Genomic DNA, 20,471 nt, shown 5'->3' on the forward strand with positions numbered 1-20,471 from the left:
TCTGGACGGCAGGAGCCACCCACCTCCAGGTGGAGGGAGGAGTGCGCGGCTGCACTGTGATCTCCCCCGGAGATGGTGACTTGGGCCCTGCGGGGATCTGTGCACGGGACCAGCCACAGCCCCTCTGGCTCCAGGACCAGCCCACAGCTCTCGCAGTAGCTGTGAGTGTCGGTGACTGAGAACAGAGCAGGGACGGCCCCTCTGTCATGGGGCAGGGGCCACGAGGACACCGTGTGCCTGTGAATTTCTGGAGAAGTGTAACTTCCTGCCCACAGCAAAGGGGCTGATTTTCACCAATGTCGCTTCTTCTCTCCTCCCTGTTAATGTCAAACCCTGGATTTTAGGGGGACACACGGCTGCCCCATGAGACATTTCCCAGCTTCCTTTGCAGCCGGGGGAGGTGCTTGACAGTGATGAGGCATGTGAGTAGCACCCGGCCACTGCCCTCACCCTGTTCCCCCACACCTGGTGCCATGGCCTGCCAGGCCACATCCCAGCACAGGCATCGGCAAATGATTTCCTAATCGGCCAGAGTCCATGTTTGTGGCTTTGTGAGCCACGTGGCCACCGCTCGACTCTGTGCCGAAAGCCCAGAAGTGGTGGCCACAGACAATAGTAAGCAATGGGCGTGGCTGGGTGCCAATAAAACTTTATTTATAAAAATGGGTGAGGGGCCGTGGCAGAGAGATAGGTGGGACTGGGCCCCAGCCGCAGCTGCCCGCTCGGCTCCCAGGAAGACACACACAGCGCTGCTGTCTGATCCGCTCTTTATTTGGTCTCTGAAGCAGTCGCACCAGCCTCCCAGACCCGGCCTGGGGTTTGTCTACGGGACTGCTGTCACTGTCCTTGTCCCCCAGTGCCCCTTACCGATTGCGAGGAGCTGTGTTGTGACGTGTGGCTTAGGTCTCGGAGGGAGGGCTGAGTGGCCGCCCGGAGCATGGGAACCCTGTGGATGAAAGCGCCCGGGCAGCCTTGTGTGGGGTCCGGGGCTTGGCCTCCCTAGGGGGCTGTGTCACATGCAGAAGCGGTGGCCGTCCCAGGACAGGAGATGCCGTGGAGAAGGCACGTGTTTGAGTTGGTGTCGCTGTCCCAGACGCCCTCCCTTGGGTAGAGCTGCCTGTCCGAGGAGGGGCTGACACTCAGCCTCCGTGTCCTGGCCACACCTGGAGCCCTGCCATGTATGCTGGGCTCAGCCCAGCGCCTTCCCGAGGCCTGTGCAGGCCCAGGCAGAGGCGGGGTCAGTGCCGCGTGTGTTTGATCCAGTTTCTGATCATCCACTTCTGCCCCGAGCACCTCTGCACCACCAGCCGGAGCCCAAAGTTGGCGTCTTTGGACATCTCCACCTCCAGGCAGCGGCCTGTGGCCCGGCTCACAATGGGGCCGCTCTGTGGAGACAGGCGCAGCAAGTCAGCCAGGCGCAACCCGGCGACGTCCTCCGGGAGGTGCTTTGCATGCTCAGCCCTCAGGCTCATTCTTGGGCAGCTTGAATGGAAACCCAGCGTTCCAGCAGCACCCAGGGGCCAGGACGGGGCTGACTCCACGGAGCTTCGAGGATTTCCCGCCTGTCCTGCGGGCCAGCAGTCCAGGCTGGAATTGTACCTCACCCCTGCCGAATTCCCCTTCTGCCCCGGGCACCTGAGGCTGGAAGAGGCGGCTGCAGGGCTCTGCTCAGATGGTCCGGCCCTGGACAGTCCTCTGCCCTCCTGACGAGCATCGAGGCCTTGTCCCCTCCCACCCACTGCTGCACTCCGCCTCCCCACCATGGGCTGGCGCCAGTGGAGGAGGTGTCTGGGGGTCCTGGCGGCCCTGCCCCACCCTGCGGCCCCCTTCCCCAACGGCTGACCTGGGTGAAGTCCCACAGCCGCTGTGCTGGCCGCGCCACGTCCTCGCACTTCTTCAGGGTGGGCGTGCGGCCCCTGCCGTCATCCACCAGACACTTGGAGTCGGGCAGGAAGGCCGTGGAGCCCAGAGGCCCCAGCTGCAGCAAGCCGTCAGCGCTGTACCGCACCAGCTGGGGACAGGACCACCGGGGCTTCGCGTGAGCAGCGTCCAGCCCAGGCCCTCCCCAGCCAGCAGCCTTCGGCCGCCTACAAATGGCCGTGAGTGGCTGCCTTGGGGCCTCCCACCCTGGGGACACTGTTGGGGGTGGAAGAGGCCGGCCAGGCAGGGTCCACGTGGGTGTGGGCTGGGCGGTGCCGGGCGCCCTGCAGGCCCGGACGTCGGTTTGCGCCGGTTGCTGGGTTTCTGCCGGGACAGACGTCATGAAGATGGCTCGGACTCAGAGCACGGTGACCCGCTCATTTCAGGGAGGATAGGAGTCGGGTTTAATTTCGGTCACATCCAGTGCCCACTAAAAAGCAGCGCCGTGTGTGAGCAGAACACGCGTTCCCGTGGGGTTAGAAATGCCCAGCTCTCTATGGGGGTCGTGGTCAGATCTGCCCTGACCTTCAGGACTCCCTGACCTTCTGGACACCCGGCCCCTGACCACTGCGATTCCACTGAGTGGGGCTGGCCCTCGCTGCGGGGGAGCCAGCCCGCTGGGGTGGCTCAGTGGCTGGTGGCCTGCTGTTGTGGCAGCAGTGTTTCTGTATTGATCCACGCGGGGCAAGTGCTTCCCGCATCTTCTGTGTAACCACAGGACAGCCCCGAGCAGTAAACGCTGCCGTCCCCCTCTGGACTGATGGGGAAGGATGTGACCAAGGCCCCTCTGACCCCAAAGGCCTGGTTCCTTTTTGTTTTTGAGACAGGGTCTCGCTCTGTTGACCTGGCTGGTGTGCAGTGCCATGAACTCAGCTCAATCTCTGCCTCTGACGTAGCTGGGATTATGGGCCTGCACCACCACGCCAGGCTGGTTTTTGTATTTTTTTGTAGAGACGGGGTTTGCCATGCTGCCCAGGCTGCTCTTGACTCCTGGGCTTAAGTGATCCGCCCACCTCGGCCTCCCAACGTGCTGGGATTATAGGCGTGAGCCGCCCTCCTGGCCCAGGCTTTACCACGTTCTGCTGCCTTCCAGGTGGGGTGGGGTGGGGTGGGAGGCCTCTTCTAGAGGGGCCCTCAGGCTGCTCCAAGTCCCAGAATGCAGCCCCACCAGGCTGGCCCTGCGCCTCTGTCCCTGGGACCCACCTCCCACCTGCCCTGGGTGTGGGGTGCGGGTGGCCTGGGGTACCTCCCTTGGGAGCTCCACGGGCGGCGGCTGCCACTCTTACCTGGGAGGACATCCCGTGGCAGGGGTAGAGGATCGCTCGGTCATCATCCTCCGCTCCCTGGTCCAAGCAGTAGCCGCTGGCTTTGCTGTTTCTCACCTGCAACCAGAAGCCACAGGAGAAAGGCCAGAGTCACCCGCGGGTGAGGCCCCAGGGAGCTTCCCCCACCCAGCTCTGCAGCCAGCGCCGAGGGAGGGGCTCCCGGGAGCAGGAGGGGCAGGGACTGCTGGACCTCCGGGGAAGGGGTGGGGACTGCATTTGTCACTGACGGAGACACAACGTGTCTGCCATGCACAGATCGTGACCTGACCATCCCTCAACAGGGACGCTTGAAGTCAGCAGCATACGCCTCGCGCAGACAGAGGGGACTGAGGCCTTGGCCGTGGAGGGGCTTTCCCTGCCTTGCTCCCTGCAACCTTGCAGTCCCGCTGAGTGGGCAGAGACTACTCACCACTCTGAGAACAAGCCTGGGCCAGCCTGCTAGGGGATGAGTTGTCGTCAGCCAGCCAACCTCCAGCCTCCAGCCCCATCTGAGGTCAGCACGGTGGGGTGACCCTGGCTCGTGAGCACTGGGGCCAATGCTCGTCATTTCCAGGATGCTGGTTCTGCAGCAGGAGCTAACCCATCCAGCGTGGCTACCGCCGGAGGTCACACAGGTTTGGATTGGGACAACTGAGAAAGCCCAGCAGAGTCTGGCTGTTACGGGTGGGTGGGCCTGAGCTTGACTGAGGATGGAGCAGGTAGAGCAGAAGCACAGGGGGCTAGGGAACAGGGAGCCCCCCGCCCCGCACCACGTGCACCCATCCACTCTCCACGCTGCCCGGGAAACCTCTGCCCACAGGCCTGGCATCAGCACAGGGTGGACCAGGAGCTTCAGGGAGGGGAGGCTCCGCGAGAAATGTCCAGCCCAGGCACCCCTTCTCCTCGCCCCATCTGAGTGCTAGCTCGGGGCTGGGATGCTCTTCCGGCTCCGGTCCCACTGCACAGACCAGGGGAGGGCAGAGGAGCAGTGCCGTCTCGCTGGTTTTACAGACCGCCGTGTGTGTGGCCGGGCCTGTGGGGACCGGTGAAGACAGGTGCGTCTCCGTGTCGCTGATGTACCTGTATGAGTGTGTGGGAACCTGCCGAACGCGGCTCTGCCCATGTGGACGCACAGATGTGTGCACCTGTGTACGCGCACGCTCATGTCACTTTGCCTCGATAACAAGTACTTGTCTGTCTGCACAGGCAGGCCCCTTTGGCGTTTGTTCGATTGTGTGTGAGGAGCTGTGTACACAGGAGCAAAACCGTGCAAGTGTGTACTCTTGTGTCCGTATGCACTGGTACATGCATTAGAGCACGTCTGCATGGATTTAGTTCTGAATCAGTTCATGGACACAAGGCCGCAGGAGCACCAGGCATCTTCTCTGTTCAGTGCGTATACACCTGCATCGTGCACTCGGGCATGTGTGTGAATGTACTTGCATGTGAACATGTGTATGCACGGGTGGGCCTGTACATGTGCCTGCCTCTAGGTACGTCCACGTCTGTATCCACGTGTATTCTGCACGCTGGCATGTGTGTTCATGTGAACCTGCGTCACTGTGAATGCACCGTGTGCGGGAGTTGGGGAAGCCTGCGGGCGGCGCGGGGCCCTCCGGGTGGAGGCGCTACCTCTCCGTACGTGAGCGTGTTGTTGTAGGTCCTCATCTCCGGGTACACGTTCTCCAGGTACCACTTGAAGCTGCGACACTTCAGCTTCTGGCGCAGGGCCAGCCTCTCGGACACGTCCCCAAAGTCCACCCCTGGGTTCTGCAAGGCCAGAAGGAGGCGGGAAGGCACATGAGTGTCACCATCCCCACGAGGAGGTGGGGGGGGGCTCCAGGCCTCCCGAGATCCACAGAGGTTCCAGGCGCGGCTCCCGACAGGAAGGGCCCTGTTGTGCGCAGCCTGCGTGTCCCTGCCCCGAGCATCCACGGCTGGCCTAGGCCCAGGAGCTTCCTGCCTGAGAAGATGGCCCTGCTCCCCTGGCCTTGGCTGCACAGCATCAGCCTTACCTCTGGGGGGTGGAGACCGAGGTCAGCCATGTCCAGGAGACCAGCCCGGTGAGGACCCAGGACACCCGCCTGGGCGTCCCTTCCCTCTGCTGACTTTAGCCTGTGTCATCTGCCGTGAGAAACCACAGCCGTGTGCGGCATCGGTCTCTTCCTGGGATCGTGGGGCCTGGGGGGCTGCAGGGCTGGTACTCTGACGGGCGCCAGGTTTGAGGAGCACCTGCCTCCCGCCCAGGGACCCTCCAGGCTCCTGTCTCGGGCCTTGGCGGGAGGCAGACGACTGGGCCTGGGCCTGAATCCTGTGACCTCCTGGCGCACGGCCCTGGGACAGTCCCTTACCCTCTCCGTGCCTCAGTTTCTCGTGGGTAAAGTGGGGACTGTCAGGCCAGAAACTCACTGTTGCTTTGTTATGCAGCTTTAACAAGTCAAGGGACTCACACCAGGGCCATTGGATGCAGGGAGGTGACAGGTGTTTGCCGGCCTCTCTGCCTGGGGGCCTGGAGCCGGAGACCTCATTCAGTTGCCCATACACTTGGGGACATCACCACCTTGCACATTTTCTGCATCAGTTCATGGAAACAAGGCCGCAGGAGCACCAGGCACCCTCTTCTCATCTCAGACACGAGCGCACGTGTCCGCGGCCCCCCTGTGCTGCCTGCCCTGGGAGCTGACCTGGGGGCGGGCTGTTGGATTTGCCTGGTGAGTGGTCGAGCCTGGGGTCCTCCAGGCAGTGTTGCCCCCACGCTGGGGCGCACTCTAGTGGGGGCTGGTGAACTAGCTTGAGGCTGCTGTGGGAATTTTTTAATCGTGTACTGTCAATGAGGGGTTGCTGTGTGTGCAAAGTGCTGTATGTGGATAGACGTACACATAAGGTGTGTGTGCACTGCGCCGTGACGCATGATCTGGCTCTTACTGGGGTTGATGCAGAAAATGAGTCCTTCCGATCTCAGGGACCCAATGCCTGCAGTGGCCAGGAAGGGGGTTCCCAGAGCCACTGGGGCATGGGAGGATGGACGGAGGGACCTCGGCCCCCATCTCAGCCTCTGCCCTTCTTAGGGTTGTGGTGGCTGGGGTACTGGGTGTCCTAAGACTTCAAGAAAAGGCAGGATTCAGGCTCTTTATGGGAAATTAGTTAACTACAAATTAGAAAACAAACAGCTGTCCCCAACTTGAAGTAGGTCAGACATTCATAGGCCAAAAGCCAACAGGAAAACACCAAAACGTCCATCCATGAAGGAAGGGGCCCCAGGACGGCCCATTCACACCACAGCCCTGACTGGGCCCTGAGAGCCAGCGCGGTGACCTGAAAACATGGCCTGAGGGCGGGAAGCTGCGGTGTGGGAGCGTTCAGCCACAGGGCAGGAAGCCGATCTGAGGCTGCCCGGGCCGGGGGAATGGAGGGGCCGCCCCTCCCTGGCATTAACTACGGGCAGCTGCGCTGGGCCCGTTCCCAGCTGCAGGGAGGGCCTCACCGTCATGGGGATGTTCCAGGCCATGTACACGTGGGACTTGAAGTCGTCCATCCACACCTCGGCCGCACGCAGGGCGTTGCGCTTGGCATAGTAGTCGATGTCGTTGTTGTAGGGCTTCCTGGTGCGCTCGATGTGGGCCACGCGCGAGCAGGGCAGGACCTCCATGCTGCCGCCACACTGCCACACCTGCGGAGACGGCGCCGGCTGAGGGGGCCCTCCATTCCCAGGTGTTCCTGAGGTACGTGCACCGCTGGTGGGTCCCAGGGCTTTGCTTCCTGGGGGCTGTTTTCAGGGGACGCCACCCACAGACACGGCGCGGGCCTGGGCTGTGGCAGGCGCAGGCTGCTCTCTCGGGGACCTCTTACCGAGTGCGGTTTCTCTTGTGCGTTACCCGATGGTTGTGTGTGGGGGGGTTATTCTGCCGGCCCCAATGCTCACCAGATTCCTTCCTGTGGTTCCCACCCCCGTGCTTGCTTGTTCTGTGCAGGGACACCCCCCACCGCACCCGCACACACCAGCAATCTCGTTTAAAAACAGCCACTTGCTGTGCAGACGTCACGCCACGCACCCCAGAACACACACAACCTGGGTGTGAACAAAACCCAAGCAGCCGCCCCAGCAAATACACCCCACAAAGCTCCTGGCCTTCTGCACCCCCCACACAGTCTCGCTCTGTCGCCCAGGCTGCAGTGCAGTAGACTCACTGCGGCCTCCGCCCCCCCACCCCAGGCTCACACAATTCTCCTGCCTCAGCCCCCCAAGTAGCTGGGATTACAGGTGTGCCACCATGCCTGGCTAATTATTTTTATAAAGACGGGGTTTCCCCATGTTGGCCATACTGGTCCCAAACTCCTGACCCTGTGATCCGCTTGCCTCGGCCTCCCAAAGTGCCAGGGTTACAGGCTGAGCGCCGAGCCCGGCCCACCGTGTATCCTACGCACACTTCCTTTGAGCCTTCCTATACCTGCTTTTAAACGACATCTGTCTACGCCAGCCTGTCCCCCGCACTGTCCTGTCTGTGAGGGTTCATTTTGTGTCAATGTGGCAGGGTATGGGACCGGGCATTTACACGCAGCCAAGCGTGTAAATCCGTGCCCTGCAGGCCTGAGTGGGATAGAAAGGCCGAGGAAGGGAGCGTCCATGCCCTCTGCCCGATTTGGGCCGGGACGGGTCCTCCCCTGCCTTCATGCCCTCTGCCCGATTCGGGCCGGGACGGGTCCTCCCCTGCCTTCATGCCCTCTGCCCGATTCGGGCTGGGACGGGTCCTCTCCTGCCTTCAGGCTTAGGCTCACACTGGCGCTCCTCACCAACTCTCCTTGCCCCTGCCAGCCACTGGCCAGTCTCAGTATTCTCAGCCTCTGTACTGGTGAGCCAGTTCCTTATAGGAGCCCAACATCTGAATCCATGTCCCCATCACCTGCTCCGTGCCCTGAGCCAGCGCTGTCCCACCCTATCCCATCCCATCCGCCCCATAAAATAAATGCTGTTGCCACCCACGGGCCAACATCACCAGGAACAAATGGGTCCGACCCACGTGGCCCAAACTCCACCACGTGCAGCTTGTCAGCCCCTAGCCTCCCTCACTGGACATTCAGGGGGTGCACAAGTGTGCCAGGCCCAGGCTGAGCATGTACTTGCCTCATCTCCCGCAACCCCCCTCCACCTGAGAGAGGGTGGGGGCAGCCCTGGCATTGCCCGTTCCCTCCGCGGTGCTGAGAAGGTGCCAAGGCCAGGGGCGGAGCCTCTGCCCAGATGAGCCCTGGCCCGCCCTCGTCCAGGCTGATCTCATCTTAACCACATCTACAAAGACCCGTTTTCCCGAAGAGCGCCACACTCACAGGTGCTGCCCGTCAGCCCGGCCCACTCCCACTCCCTCGTGTAGGGAGCAGGGGGCTCCTCCCTCCCTTCAGGAAGCCAAGTCCCAGGCGGGAGAGAGAACCAGGGAGGCTGCATCGCCAATCATTTATGGCCGCTCTGATGCCACCCACCACGGGACAGATCGAGAGTCCGGGGCAGGAGGGAGCCATGCCCTCCTTAGTGAGAGGATTACACGGCACGTGGCCCACACGTCTCCCTGACTGCGGCCCGGCCACCTGGAGCCTCCTCGCTGCTCAGCCCCACCCAGGACACCCCACCCCGTAGTCCCAGCCACGTCACCCACAGGACTCTGGCTCCTTCCCTGGACGGTAGAGTCCATGTCACTGCTGTGCCTGGCTATGGGGGCCTTTGCCTCCCGAGTGAACTGGGCGTCTGCGTCAGGCTCACGCGTGGGAGGACAGTGCCCTGGGGAGCATGGAGGATTTCTCTGTCATCTCTGGAATGGGGCAGCCTGTCTGAGAAAAGCCGGCCTGGAGCTGCTGGGGGCCCAGCCTGGGGTTTTCCAGCCACCTGGGCTGGCGCTTCCTTTTTGCCTTTGAGACGAGGGTGGGATATCTGTTGTTAGTGGCAGGAAGGGGCCTCGTTGGTGAATCCCACCCATTGCCTGCCCACATTCCGCTGGTGTCTCCCACCTCAACCTGAGACCACCAGGTTTTGTGAGGGGGCGGGGGCCTCGCGGGGGAAGAGTCGCACTGCAGACCCCTGCCCCTCTTTGGAAGGGGCTGGAATGGAGGAAGCTCTGCAGCAGCAGGACGGAGCCTCGTCCTCCATCGCCTGCCCGTCTTCAGGAGTGCCTGCCACACGGGCAGCTTCAGCCTTCCTGTCTACCCCCTGCACAGAGACCACAGGACTCGGTCCCCCCACTCACCACAGCATCCTGTCCTGTGGCCTCACCCCGGGAAACACAAAGTCCCCCAGGGCTCCTGACGCCTGCCCTGCCCACTCCCGTGTTCACAGCACCTTGGCCTTCCCAGCACCGCCATGCACACCCCTCAAGGCCTTGGCACAGGTGGTGCCCATGCCGGACACCCTTCCCAGGCCTTTGCATGCTCTGCTACCTCCTAGCCTTCAACGCCCCAATGCCACAAAACTGCCGGGCATGCTGGCTCACGCCTGTCATCCCAGCACTTTGGGAGGCCAAGGCAGGTGGATCACTTGAGGCCAGGAGTTCAAGACCAGCCTGGCCAATGTGGTGAAATCCCATCTCTATTAAAAATACAACAATTAGCCGGGCATGGTGGTACCTGTAATCCTAGCTACATGGCAGGCTGAGGTGGAAGAATTGCTTGAACCCGGGAGGCAGAGGTTGCAGTGAGCCAAGATCAAGCCACTGCGCTCCAGCACGGCGAAAGAGTGAGACTCTGTCTCAAAAAAGAAAAAAAGGGGGTCAAAACCAAGGCCCGAGAGGAGGAGCAGGTGCGGGTGCCTGTGCCGCTGAGGGAGGACCAAGGGACCTGATCGTGTCCCCCACACAAGGAAATGGCAAGTGGAGAGACGGCTGTGGGGTCACCTGACCTGAGCACAGCACGCTGCGCCGCACGGATGGAGACAGGTCTATCTGTCCATTAAAATAACAAGCGAGCCTGGGCAACACAGCAGGGGACCCAGCAGCCACCTGCGCCACCCTGCCCCTGGGGAGATTCCGTGTGGAACCTGCTGGGCGATCTGCAAGCCTCCCCAGGCAGGCTCCGCAGGTTCCAGCCCCGGCTGTGCTGAGCTTGCAGGTGGTGCCGGGGGCCCGCAGACCTCGGTTCTGGAATCCCAGCCCCTTCTTGGGTGAATGCAGCCTCAGGTCGCTCGGCCCTTGGGTCCCCCACCCTGTCTCGAAGGACTGAAGCTTCACATGCCCTTCTTCAGACGTGGGGAGAGGCGAGGCCCCCCGCAGTGGGGGTTGGGGGGCCCTGCTGGCGTCCATCATTAGCTGAGCTGCCCTCAAGGCTGGGGGCTGCGCTGGTTTGGTCTCCGGGTTTGGCCGCAGACCCCTGAGCTTTTGGGGTATGTGGTGTGCCCTCAACCACACAGAGCCGTGGCTCAGGTGACCTGGCTTTTCAGCAGTGCTGTTAGCTCAGGCAGGATAAGGTCGGTGGGTGAACTCACACCCTCAGTAACATCCCCATTTCCAACCCTTGGAAAATGGAAAGAACAGGGCGGCCCCCACCTCCCACCACAACTCTCAGGCGAGTGGTGTCCCCACACCCGGGCAGGTCTCCTTCCTGTGTCAGAGTTAATGACCTTGTAATTTTTCATACAGTTTGAAGCCAGGGACCAATACATCATCTGACTGGCGGAGCTGCTTCCTGCTGCGTCCCTGGGAGACTGATGCTCATGCAGAAGGCAGAATTGAAAGGCTACACAATCACACCTTCAAGGGAAACAGTTTCACCCCCCTGTAAATTTCAGATAAATATTTTGGCAATAAATTCTCCACTGTGGGCAAGAAGAGACCAGCCCCCAGACGAAGGACCAAGCAGAGTCCTCCCACAGGAGCCAGGAGCATGCGGCCCATCTCTTGGGAACTCTCAAGGTAGGAGGCCCGGGCCCCTCCTTCCTGGCCACGCTGGAGGAGGACCAGGTGAAGGAGGTCAGAGGCCGGCTGGCACTATGAGCTGAGAGCAACTGGGGCTACGCTGGACTCACCCTCTGGCGTCTGTTTGTATGGCTCTTCCCACTGAGAGATGGATGCTATCATCCTAGCCCTTCATCACATGATTTGGTTAGACCAACAGAATGAGGCAGAACCCACCCAGTGCCAAGGCCAAGCTAGGGCCTCAGGAGACTGAGCTCACCCTGGTCTCTGTCTTGTAACCTGGCCCCCACCACGAGGACGAGAGACCACGTGGAGCAGAAAGCCACCCAGCTGAGCCCATTCCTTCTGCCCCAACCCGCCAACCCCGCAAACCTGGTGGCTGACTGTGGTGCATGCACAAGCCCAGCCGAGAGTAGAGCCGCTCTGCTCCACACAGGCCACGCTGCCAACCCACAGAGTTACGGGCCAGGGAAACGGTCGTCTTAGGCAGCAACATCTCAGAGCGGACGGTTACACAGCCACAAGCTGACCGAGACAGGCTGCTTCAGCAGGCACAGCAGGCAAAGACTCACGCCTGTGGCTTCCTTGCATGCAGCAGAGGGTCAGTACCAGCTAATGGTAGCGATTAGCCATGCATCCCCATTTGCCCAAGACAACCCTAGTCAATACCCGTGTCTTGGGGTAATTATTAACAGCACCTCGGGTAACTCTCGGGTGTCCTGGTTTGGGTGACGATGCCTATGGTCACCCCATGTCACCTGACCGTCTGGCCCCACGGCCAGGGCAAAGTCCAAGTGTCAGAGCCACTCAAACCAGAGTGACTCCATCTTGAACGGGGGCTGGGTAAGATGAGGCTGAGACCTACTGGGCTGCATTCCCAGATGGTTAGGGCATTCTAAGTCACGAGATGAGACGTCAGCACAGGACACAGGCCACAGAGACCCGGCTGATAAAACAGGATGCAGTAAAGGAGCTGGCCACGAGCCCCCAAAACCAAGATGCTGATGAGAGTGACCTCGGGTCTTCCTCACAGCTCACTCCATGCTACTTATAATGCCTTCGCTGCTCAGTGCTGCGACAGACACATCAGGAAGTTACCCTACACGGTCTAAAAAGGCAGAGGAACCCTCAGTTCTGGGAAATCCCACCCCCTTTCCCAGGACACTCACATGGATTTAGCACATGACAAGAAGTAACCACAGAAGTTATTCACAACCAACCGAGCAGCAGCCCCGGGGCCAGCTCCCTGCAGAGCAGCCGTTCTTCTGTTTCTTCTCCAATACGTTTGCTTTCATCTACTCTGTGGACTCGCCTCGAATTGTCTTGTACGAGATCCAAGAGCCCTCTCTTGGGGTCTGGATGGGGATCCCTTTCTGGCAACACAAGAAAGACTTGGTGGCATGGGGGACATACGTGACACACCAAGGCTGAGGGGCTGTCACTAACTGCAGAGGTCAGAGGTGGGAAGACAGCTGACCGCTCCACAGGTGGGTCCCTGGGGCCCCTCGTCTGCAGGCCCTGGGCTGGGATTCATGGCGAGAGGAGAGACAGGAGGGGACCCCTGCTGCGTGTGGGCATCGGGTCAAAAGTCCCCCTGTACCCTGAGGACTGACGTCTTTGGCGGCCTGTGGGCCTGGCACAGGGCCCGACTGTGAGGCTGTCCCATCAAGTTGGATCTGTTCTTGGGGTCTAGTCCAGCAAAGCAACAGGGCTTGCAGGGTTCTCCTGGAGGCGCTGGGGACCCACAGCCTCCCTCGTGAAACTCATCTAGAGGGGAGGTGGGCGAGGCTGGGGGCAGAGCGGGGCCTGAGACTCAGGCAGGAGGTGCAGCCTGGCCGGGGACTGGGGACGGCTTCCTGAACCCCGGCCTCTGAGCGGAGACAGGCGGCGAGTGGGATTAACTGGCGGTGAGGCGCAGGCGTGCTTGAGGCCCGAGCTCAGTCCTCCCGGGCGTGGGCTGTGCAGAGCTGGCCTGGGCAGGCTGCACTGCGGTCAGTGACACACGGGCTCAGAGAGCATCCTGCGGACTCTGGCCGTGAGGCATCGGCCCATCACCCAGGCAGGGTGGGCAGGAGGCACCCTCTCCGAGAGCGTGGTGAGGGCTGTGGCTGTTGCATCCACAAGCCCCTGATTCTCTGGCCACTGGCAGCCGGAGGCGGCCGCTGATAGAATCCTGGCTGAGGTGTAGCAGGGACCTCAGAATGGGGCTTTTGGCAAAGCTGTGGCTTATCCTGATTTTTTTTTTCTTGGAGGGGAGTCTCGCTCTGTGGCCAGGCTGGAGTGCAGTGGCGCGATCTCGGCTCACTGCAACCTCCACCTCCTGGGTTCAAGTGATTCTCCTGCCTCCGCCTCCCAAGTAGCTGGGACTACAGGCACCCACCACCATGCCCAGCTAATTTTTTATACTTTTAGTGGAGATGGGGTTTCACCATGTTGGCCAGGGTGGTCTCCATCTCTTTACCTTGTGATCCGCCCCCCTAAGCCTCCCAAAGTGCTGGGGTTACAGGCGTGAGCCACCGCGCCCGGCCTACCCTGATTTTTTAAAAAAGGGAAGAGACTCAGCTGGCAGAGCCCTTTGCCTCTTTCCATTCTTTCTGTTAGGGATGTGGATGTGAAGTCTGGAGGAATGGCAGCCATCTTGAGACCATGAGGCAACAAACATACATGCCAGAGCCTATATAACAAGGACGGCGTGGACCGTTAGAGATACTGCCCTGCAGACGCGGGTGAAGCATTCAGCTCTGCGCATTCTGAGACACAAATCTCCATCTGCACGAGCCTGAGGAACCAAGAAGGCCTCTGTTGTCTATCCCTAACCAATAAAGTGGGACCAGGAGGTGGCAGCAGGGTGAGGAGGAACCCCCACAACCCTGTGCCGTGGCAGATGGGGGCCAACACTGTCGTCTTCAGGTGGACGTGAGGCCAAGGCGCAGAGGCCTGGTCTGCGGCCTAAGGGCACATGGCTGGTGCAGGTGGCCACGGTGCTCAGCCTGAAGCTGCCTCTTTGCCCAGGCCATGGAGCTGTCACTGAGCAGGGCAGCCCTGCCAAGCCCCGGCCTGCAGCTCCCAGGCTGACTTGGTCAAACCCAGACAGGAGCAGCAGGCATAGAGGGCAGGGGTTGGGGCTCCTGGTGGCTGCTCAGAGGGGAGGCGCTCACGGACGCGGGCCCCACCCTTGGGAGCGGGGGAGACCCCCACCTGCCCCCAGCCCCCACAGATCTCTGGGTCTCAGCGTGTCCTGGCTGACGTCTGGAAGGTGGAAGTCCAGGGTGGTGGCAGGTGGAGGAGACCCGACTCTCAGGTCTCTATAAGGCTGGGGCCGTCACCAGCAGGGCAGCACGGAACGGCTTCCTCACTGTGAGGGTGAGCTCCAGAGGCCTGGCGCTGACCTCCCTGGGCCTGTGGCCGGGCTTGAACCTCTGCCTGGGCCTCCATCTCCCCGGGAAACACGTGTGCCTCACGGGAATGACCCGCCTTGCGGGCAGTGCCGTGAGCTTTACGCAGAAAGCAGCGGTAGCTCTGGTTCTCTTCATTTTCTTCCCATCACCACAGCGACCAGACAGCCCCTTCTGCAGTGACCCCATGAAGCAGCTGGCCCTTCCCGTGGGAACAGGACTTCCCGCGTGGGGACAGGAATTCCGAGAACAGGACTTCCCACGTGGGAACAGAGACCGCCCTCAGCCTTGCCTCCGGGTGATGTGTGTCTGTCTTGGACTCCAGGCTGTTAGTTCTGTGGCTCGGCTTCTGCAATGATGTGTGTGGAAGACCCCCGGCCGTCCCCACTGCTCCTGGGCCCTGCTGGCTTCCTGGGCACCAAGCAATGCCCTCCCCATGAGGGGCTGGTGGGCACCAGGGGCGTGGGACACAACTCCCACCCCTCACATCCCTCGACCCTGCCTGACCATGAGGGAAACTGAGGCGAAATCTGGGCCTGGAGCTTATCCCAGCCGCCCCAGACTCAACGACACCAGGTGGGAACTGGCCCTGACTAGGAGCCATGCCAGGCAGGTGGGATGAGCCCGGGGGCCCTCTCCAGCCCAGGCCCCCTCCCCGCCCCCCAGTGCCCGGACCCCACTTCTGTCTGCGACCCCTTCCCAGGCCAGAGCCCCTCCTCCCAGACGCTGCATGGCCCAGTCCCCAAAGTCCATGTGTTTTAAGAATATGCTATTTCTGTAGAAACGAGAATTTTGAAAATCACAGACATCTAGAAGCAGCTGTCCCAGTGGTTACCACGGGACAGAATGGCGCATTTCCTATGTGGCGTTTCTGTAATATTTGAATTTTCATACTGAGAATGTACGGCTTTTATCCCTGAAAACGAAGCAGAGACGTAGGCACGGTGCTCCTGACCTCACAGGCCTCACAGATGACACTGCGGTCCCGGGTGTGGCAGGTGACAAACTCGTTGTGTGCTTCAGCCGAGTTGTTACTGGTTTTGCCACGGCTGGACTTTGCCGTTTAATGTTGGAAGACACCCTTAGATAAATGTGGTCGTGTTATTCACCAATTTAATGTGCATTTCCCACTTTATTTTTTTGCCAATGACTTGTTACTGGCTGTTTAATGTTTATTTTAGACTACAGAAATGATGTTAAACTAAAGCAAATTCGAGCAATTTTCTTATTCCAGTTCAAAATGGGTCGTAAAGCAGTGGAGACAACTTGTGACATCAACAGCGCACTTGGCCAGGAGCGGCTAACGAACGTACAGGGCCGTGGTGGTTTGGGAAGTTTTGCAAAGGAGAGGTTTGGCCTTGAAGACGAGGAGCAGTGGCCGGCCATTGGAAGAGCAATGACCAACAAGAGCAACCACGGAAGCCGATCCTATCACAGCCACATGAGGAGCAACCATGGAAACCTGTCCTCTCACAACCACACGAGGAGCTGCCACGGAAGCCGATTCTCTCACAACCACACGAGGAGCTGCCACGGAAGTGGATCCTCTCACAAGCACATGAGGAGCAACCACCAAAGCCAATCCTGTCACAACCACGAGGAGCAACCACAGAAGCCAATCCTGTCACAACCACATCAGGAGCAACCACAGAAGCCTGTCCTCTCACAATCACATGAGAAGCGGCCACGGAAGCCGATCCTCTCACCATCCACCCACCCACCTGCATTAGTCCCTAGAACCAGCAGACTCTAGGCACTGTGCAAAGCTGTGTTCCCAGCCCAGGCCTCCAGGCAAATCACTGGATGCCCCAGAGGTCCAGGCTGACATGGACGGAAACCCAGGCATCCTGACCCCAGGTTGTCTCTCCTGGTACAAACCCAAGAGGCAGCCAGTCAGCATCTTCCCTTTGGCAGAACAGAATTTCCCCTCTACCAAAAAGCAGGGCTTCATATCCACTCTGGAGGAAACGTGTGCATCACTTGGAGAGGTTTCACATTGAACCTGATTTTTTAGAGATTTACAACCTGCTCAGCGTGTCCCTGCCCCTGGAGCCCAGGCCGGTTTCAGGAAATAATTCCTCTGACATGACTGCGGGCGACGCCACCCTCTCATCACACACACGCCTCATTCTGCAGTGGCGATGCATCTTCGGGGCAGGACCTGCCTGGATTTATCGCTGGAAAGACAAATCCCATATCCCAGGGTGCAGTGGGCACCATTCATCAACGTTGGACAGGAAACCATCTCTGCCTGGGTGACGGAGGCTGCAAATACCCGCGGAGGTGATGAGAGCAGCGGCCTCAGCGTTCCCACCCCGGCCCGGCCGTTGTCCAGACCCTCCTGCCTGCCTCACCAAACACGGAACATCTCCAGCAAACGGAAGGAGAGAAGCAGCTTCATCCTTCCAAAAAGTGGTTCTCAAAGTGCGGTCCCAGGCCCGGCAGCTCCCATGTCAGCCGAACTCCCAGACCGCAAATTCCCAGACCCCACCTGGGACCGGGAGTCAGGCGCTCTGGGGAGGGGCGCCGCCTTTTGAGCTCCTGGGATGCTGCGGAGGCAGGTTTGGGGATAGAGCCACGCGCCTGAGGCTTCTCACCCCGTCCCACCCACTCCACAGTCATCTGTCCCCAAAGCCCTGTCCCTCAAATGGCAGCAAAATGACACCCAGTGGCTTTTTCTGTGACGTGCTTCTGTCCTCAGAGATGACGCCACGGTTTAGGTGGTGATTTCTGTGGAACCAGGCCTGCAGCAGCTGTGACAGGTGAAACGGTGGGAAGACATGTGTCAGCGCCGCAGACATGGAACTCTGCCTTGCAGCTTCAGACATGCAGAAGCGATAGGTCGGTTTGAAAAGTGTAAAGTAATGTTAAAAAGCAAGGTGAAATTCTCCATAGCTCAGAAGCAGCAGAAGCTGGCTGCAGAGTGGCACAGAAGCCATGAGGTGCTGGCACCCCACCGTCAGCCGGGACAGGTGCTGGACATGTGGCCAGGACCTTAGCATAAACTTAGGGTGGGGACGAGCTCCCCAAGCAGGAGCAGATGCCGAAACCAGCTCTGATGGACCCCTGGGGCAGCGGCCAGAAATGTCCCATAGTGAGAGGAGGCAGCAAACGCACTCAGGCCAGCACACACCTGGGTAAGGGGACCGGGCAGCTCCCTAGGGTGACACCTGCCTGGGTAAGGGGAAGGGCACCTCCCTAGAGTGGCACATGCCTGGGTAAGGGGACCGGGCAGCTCCCTAGTGTGACACCTGCCTCGGTAAGGGGAAGGAAAACTTCCCTAGGGTGGCACCCGCCTGGCTAAGGTGAAGGGAAACCCCCTCAGGGTGGCACCTGCCACCGACTTCCATGTCTTGAGTTAGGGGTACCAGGAGGAGATGCTCTGAAACATCCTTCCCAGAGCGAGTGCTCACGGAGTTAGGATACGACTTCTGCAAAAGATGAGCTCTGGGCAAAATGACAAGGCAGCCGGGCACAGTGGCTCACGCCTGTAATCCCAGCACTTTAGGAGGCCGAGGCAGAAAGATCACTTGAACCCAGGAGTTTGAGACCAGTCTGGGAAACACTGTGAGACCCTGTCTTTGAAAAAAAAAAAAAAAATTGCCTGGGTTTGGGGCCCACGCCTGTAGTCCCAGCTATTCAGGAGGCTGAGACAGGAGGATCACCTGAGGCCAGGAGTTCAAGGCTGCAGCGAGCTATGACTGCAGCAGCATGCTCCAGCCAGGATGACAGCAAGACCCTGACTCTAATAAATAAATAAAAATGACAAAGCACCTGAGGAAATTCAATTCCAGGAGAGTCAGCCAAGAAATCCAACAAAATAAATGAATTGAAACACACAAAAAAGTAATTAAAAAGGTCTTAGGACAGCTGTTAGAATTTCCAAAGACATAAAGGAATGAAGGAAAAGTGTTCATCAAAAACACGAGTTTATGAATCTAAACGATCATGAAAAGAACCACCAAATATGAAGAATACCCATGGAAGAGTCTCCTACATGTAAGATGAAGTCATCAACTTGAAAAGCCAAGGCTAAGCAAGCGGCCTGGATTGCTCTCTGGATGTGGCTGAAGAGAGGACTTGTTCCTTGGAATGCAGAACCAGGGGAATTTCGCAGGTCACCCCACAGAATGGAAAGGAGAAACAGGAAAGCGTCAGGGGCAACCCTGAGGGACGACGAAGTCCCACCGACCTCCAGCAGGATTTCCACAGGGAGCCATGCACCGAGAAACTAAGGAGTGTCCAGATTTGTAAAAAGACACAGGCGGTCACTCATGCCTGTTATCCCAGCACTTTGGGAGGCTGAGGCAGGTGGATCGCCTGAGGCCAGGAGTTCGAGAGCAGCCTGGCCAGCACAATGAAACCCCGTTTCTACTAAAAATACAAAAATTAGCCAGGTGTGGTGCAGCATGCCTGTAGTCCTACTCAGGAGGCTGGGGCAGGAGGATCGCGTGAACCCAGGAGGTAGGTGGAGGTTGCAGTGAGCCGAGATTGCACCATTGCACTCCAGCCTGGGCAACAGAGTGAGACCATGTCTCTTAAAAAAAGACACAAAGCCCCAGATGGACAATGTATGCAATGACCCAAGAAGGGATCCAGAAGCATCAGGGCTCTGTGGTCAGAGGAACTCGGGGGCCCAGAAGCCCAGCTCACAGCCCGTTCCTGGTACTGTGGTGCTGGGTGACATTGGGTAAACTCAACCCACACACAAAATCGAATTTCAGCAAAAGGTTTCTAAGGTTCACAGGAGAAAGTAAAAGCAAGAGAATAGTCAAGAAAGCGCTAAAATAGTAATGGGGACGTGTTTAATTGTTGGATATGAAGCTATTTTGTAAATAATGGCTTAGACGAGAAACCTCAAGGCTGGCACAGCGGATTTGGTAAGGCTGTGATGAGGGCCGCCCTTCCCGTCAGTGGCTGAGGATGGAGATGGGGTGAATGGCATGAGAAGTAGTCTACCATCTTAAAACGTGACAAGATCACCCACCAGCTCGCTCATGTAAAAACACACAACTCCAAATGGATGAAAGCTTTTAATCTGAAAAGAGAATTCCCTAAGAGTATCAGAAATAAAGACGTTCAGATGATCAAATGGGCTTCTCTAAGAACAGCAAAGGCACACACCATTAAAATGCAGATACCAGGCTGGGCACAGTGGCTCAAGCCTGTGACCCTAGCACTTGGGGAGGCTGAGGCAGGAGGACTGCTTGAGGCCAGGAGTTCAAGGCCAGCCTGGGCAACATGGTGAAACCCCATCTCCACACAAAAAATAGATACAGTTCGCATTTACCAATTCCTGTGCATCAAAAACTTAACATCATAAAATAAAACCAGATGAACAGGGAAAATGCTCTGTCACAGGAGGTTTCTACCCCGAGAGCCAAGAGCTCCTCACACAAGGGAGACGCAGGTCCCCCCCGAGGGCTAAGAGCTCCTCACCTGAACCAGAACACGAGGGGCACAGTGAGCTGAAGCTGGCAAAGGAAGAAACACAGCCAGCCATGCGCGGAGCACTCAGGCTCCTTACCAACGGAGGAAGAGGAAGCCGCGGAGGCACTTCCTATGTGCCTGTCATGACCGCAGAAGGTGACAGTGACCACAATCAGTCGGCTCAGAGTGCTGCAGGACCTGGGGGGGTCGCCTTTCTCCTGCAGTGCGACTCGGGAGATACAGACACCCCCACCACACACACACACCACGAAACCCAACACACAAAGCACACACTGGACATACAGCCCCCCACACACTCACCACGAAACCCAACCCACATACACAACATACACCCCACACACTGTAAACACTCCCCCCCACACCACACAATCCAACCCACACCACATAGTACATACACCCCCCACACACTCACCACGAAACCCAACCCACATACACAACATACACCCCACACACTGTAAACACCCCCCCACCACACAATCCAACCCACACCACACTGTACATACACCCCCCCA

The 20,471-nt window shown here is 59.1% G+C and overlaps 1 protein-coding gene across 1 annotated transcript in view; it reads right to left on the reverse strand.

The window, feature by feature from the left end:
• Positions 1-1,150: 1,150 nt before the first annotated feature.
• The window catches only part of GALNT9 (polypeptide N-acetylgalactosaminyltransferase 9), a 119,287-nt gene continuing 99,966 nt past the window's right edge, over positions 1,151-20,471 (reverse strand). Inside the window, exons 7-11 of the mRNA XM_017513621.2 lie at positions 6,709-6,894; positions 4,857-4,994; positions 3,207-3,302; positions 1,844-2,011; positions 1,151-1,385 (exon numbers count right to left, since the gene is read on the reverse strand). Of these exons, the coding sequence (XP_017369110.1) occupies positions 1,239-1,385; positions 1,844-2,011; positions 3,207-3,302; positions 4,857-4,994; positions 6,709-6,894 (735 nt within the window). The 3' untranslated portion in view covers positions 1,151-1,238. The remainder of the gene's footprint in view (positions 1,386-1,843; positions 2,012-3,206; positions 3,303-4,856; positions 4,995-6,708; positions 6,895-20,471) is intronic.

The sequence above is a fragment of the Cebus imitator genome, unplaced genomic scaffold, assembly GCF_001604975.1.
Source record: "Cebus imitator isolate Cc_AM_T3 unplaced genomic scaffold, Cebus_imitator-1.0 Scaffold497, whole genome shotgun sequence".
NCBI lineage: Eukaryota > Metazoa > Chordata > Mammalia > Primates > Cebidae > Cebus > Cebus imitator.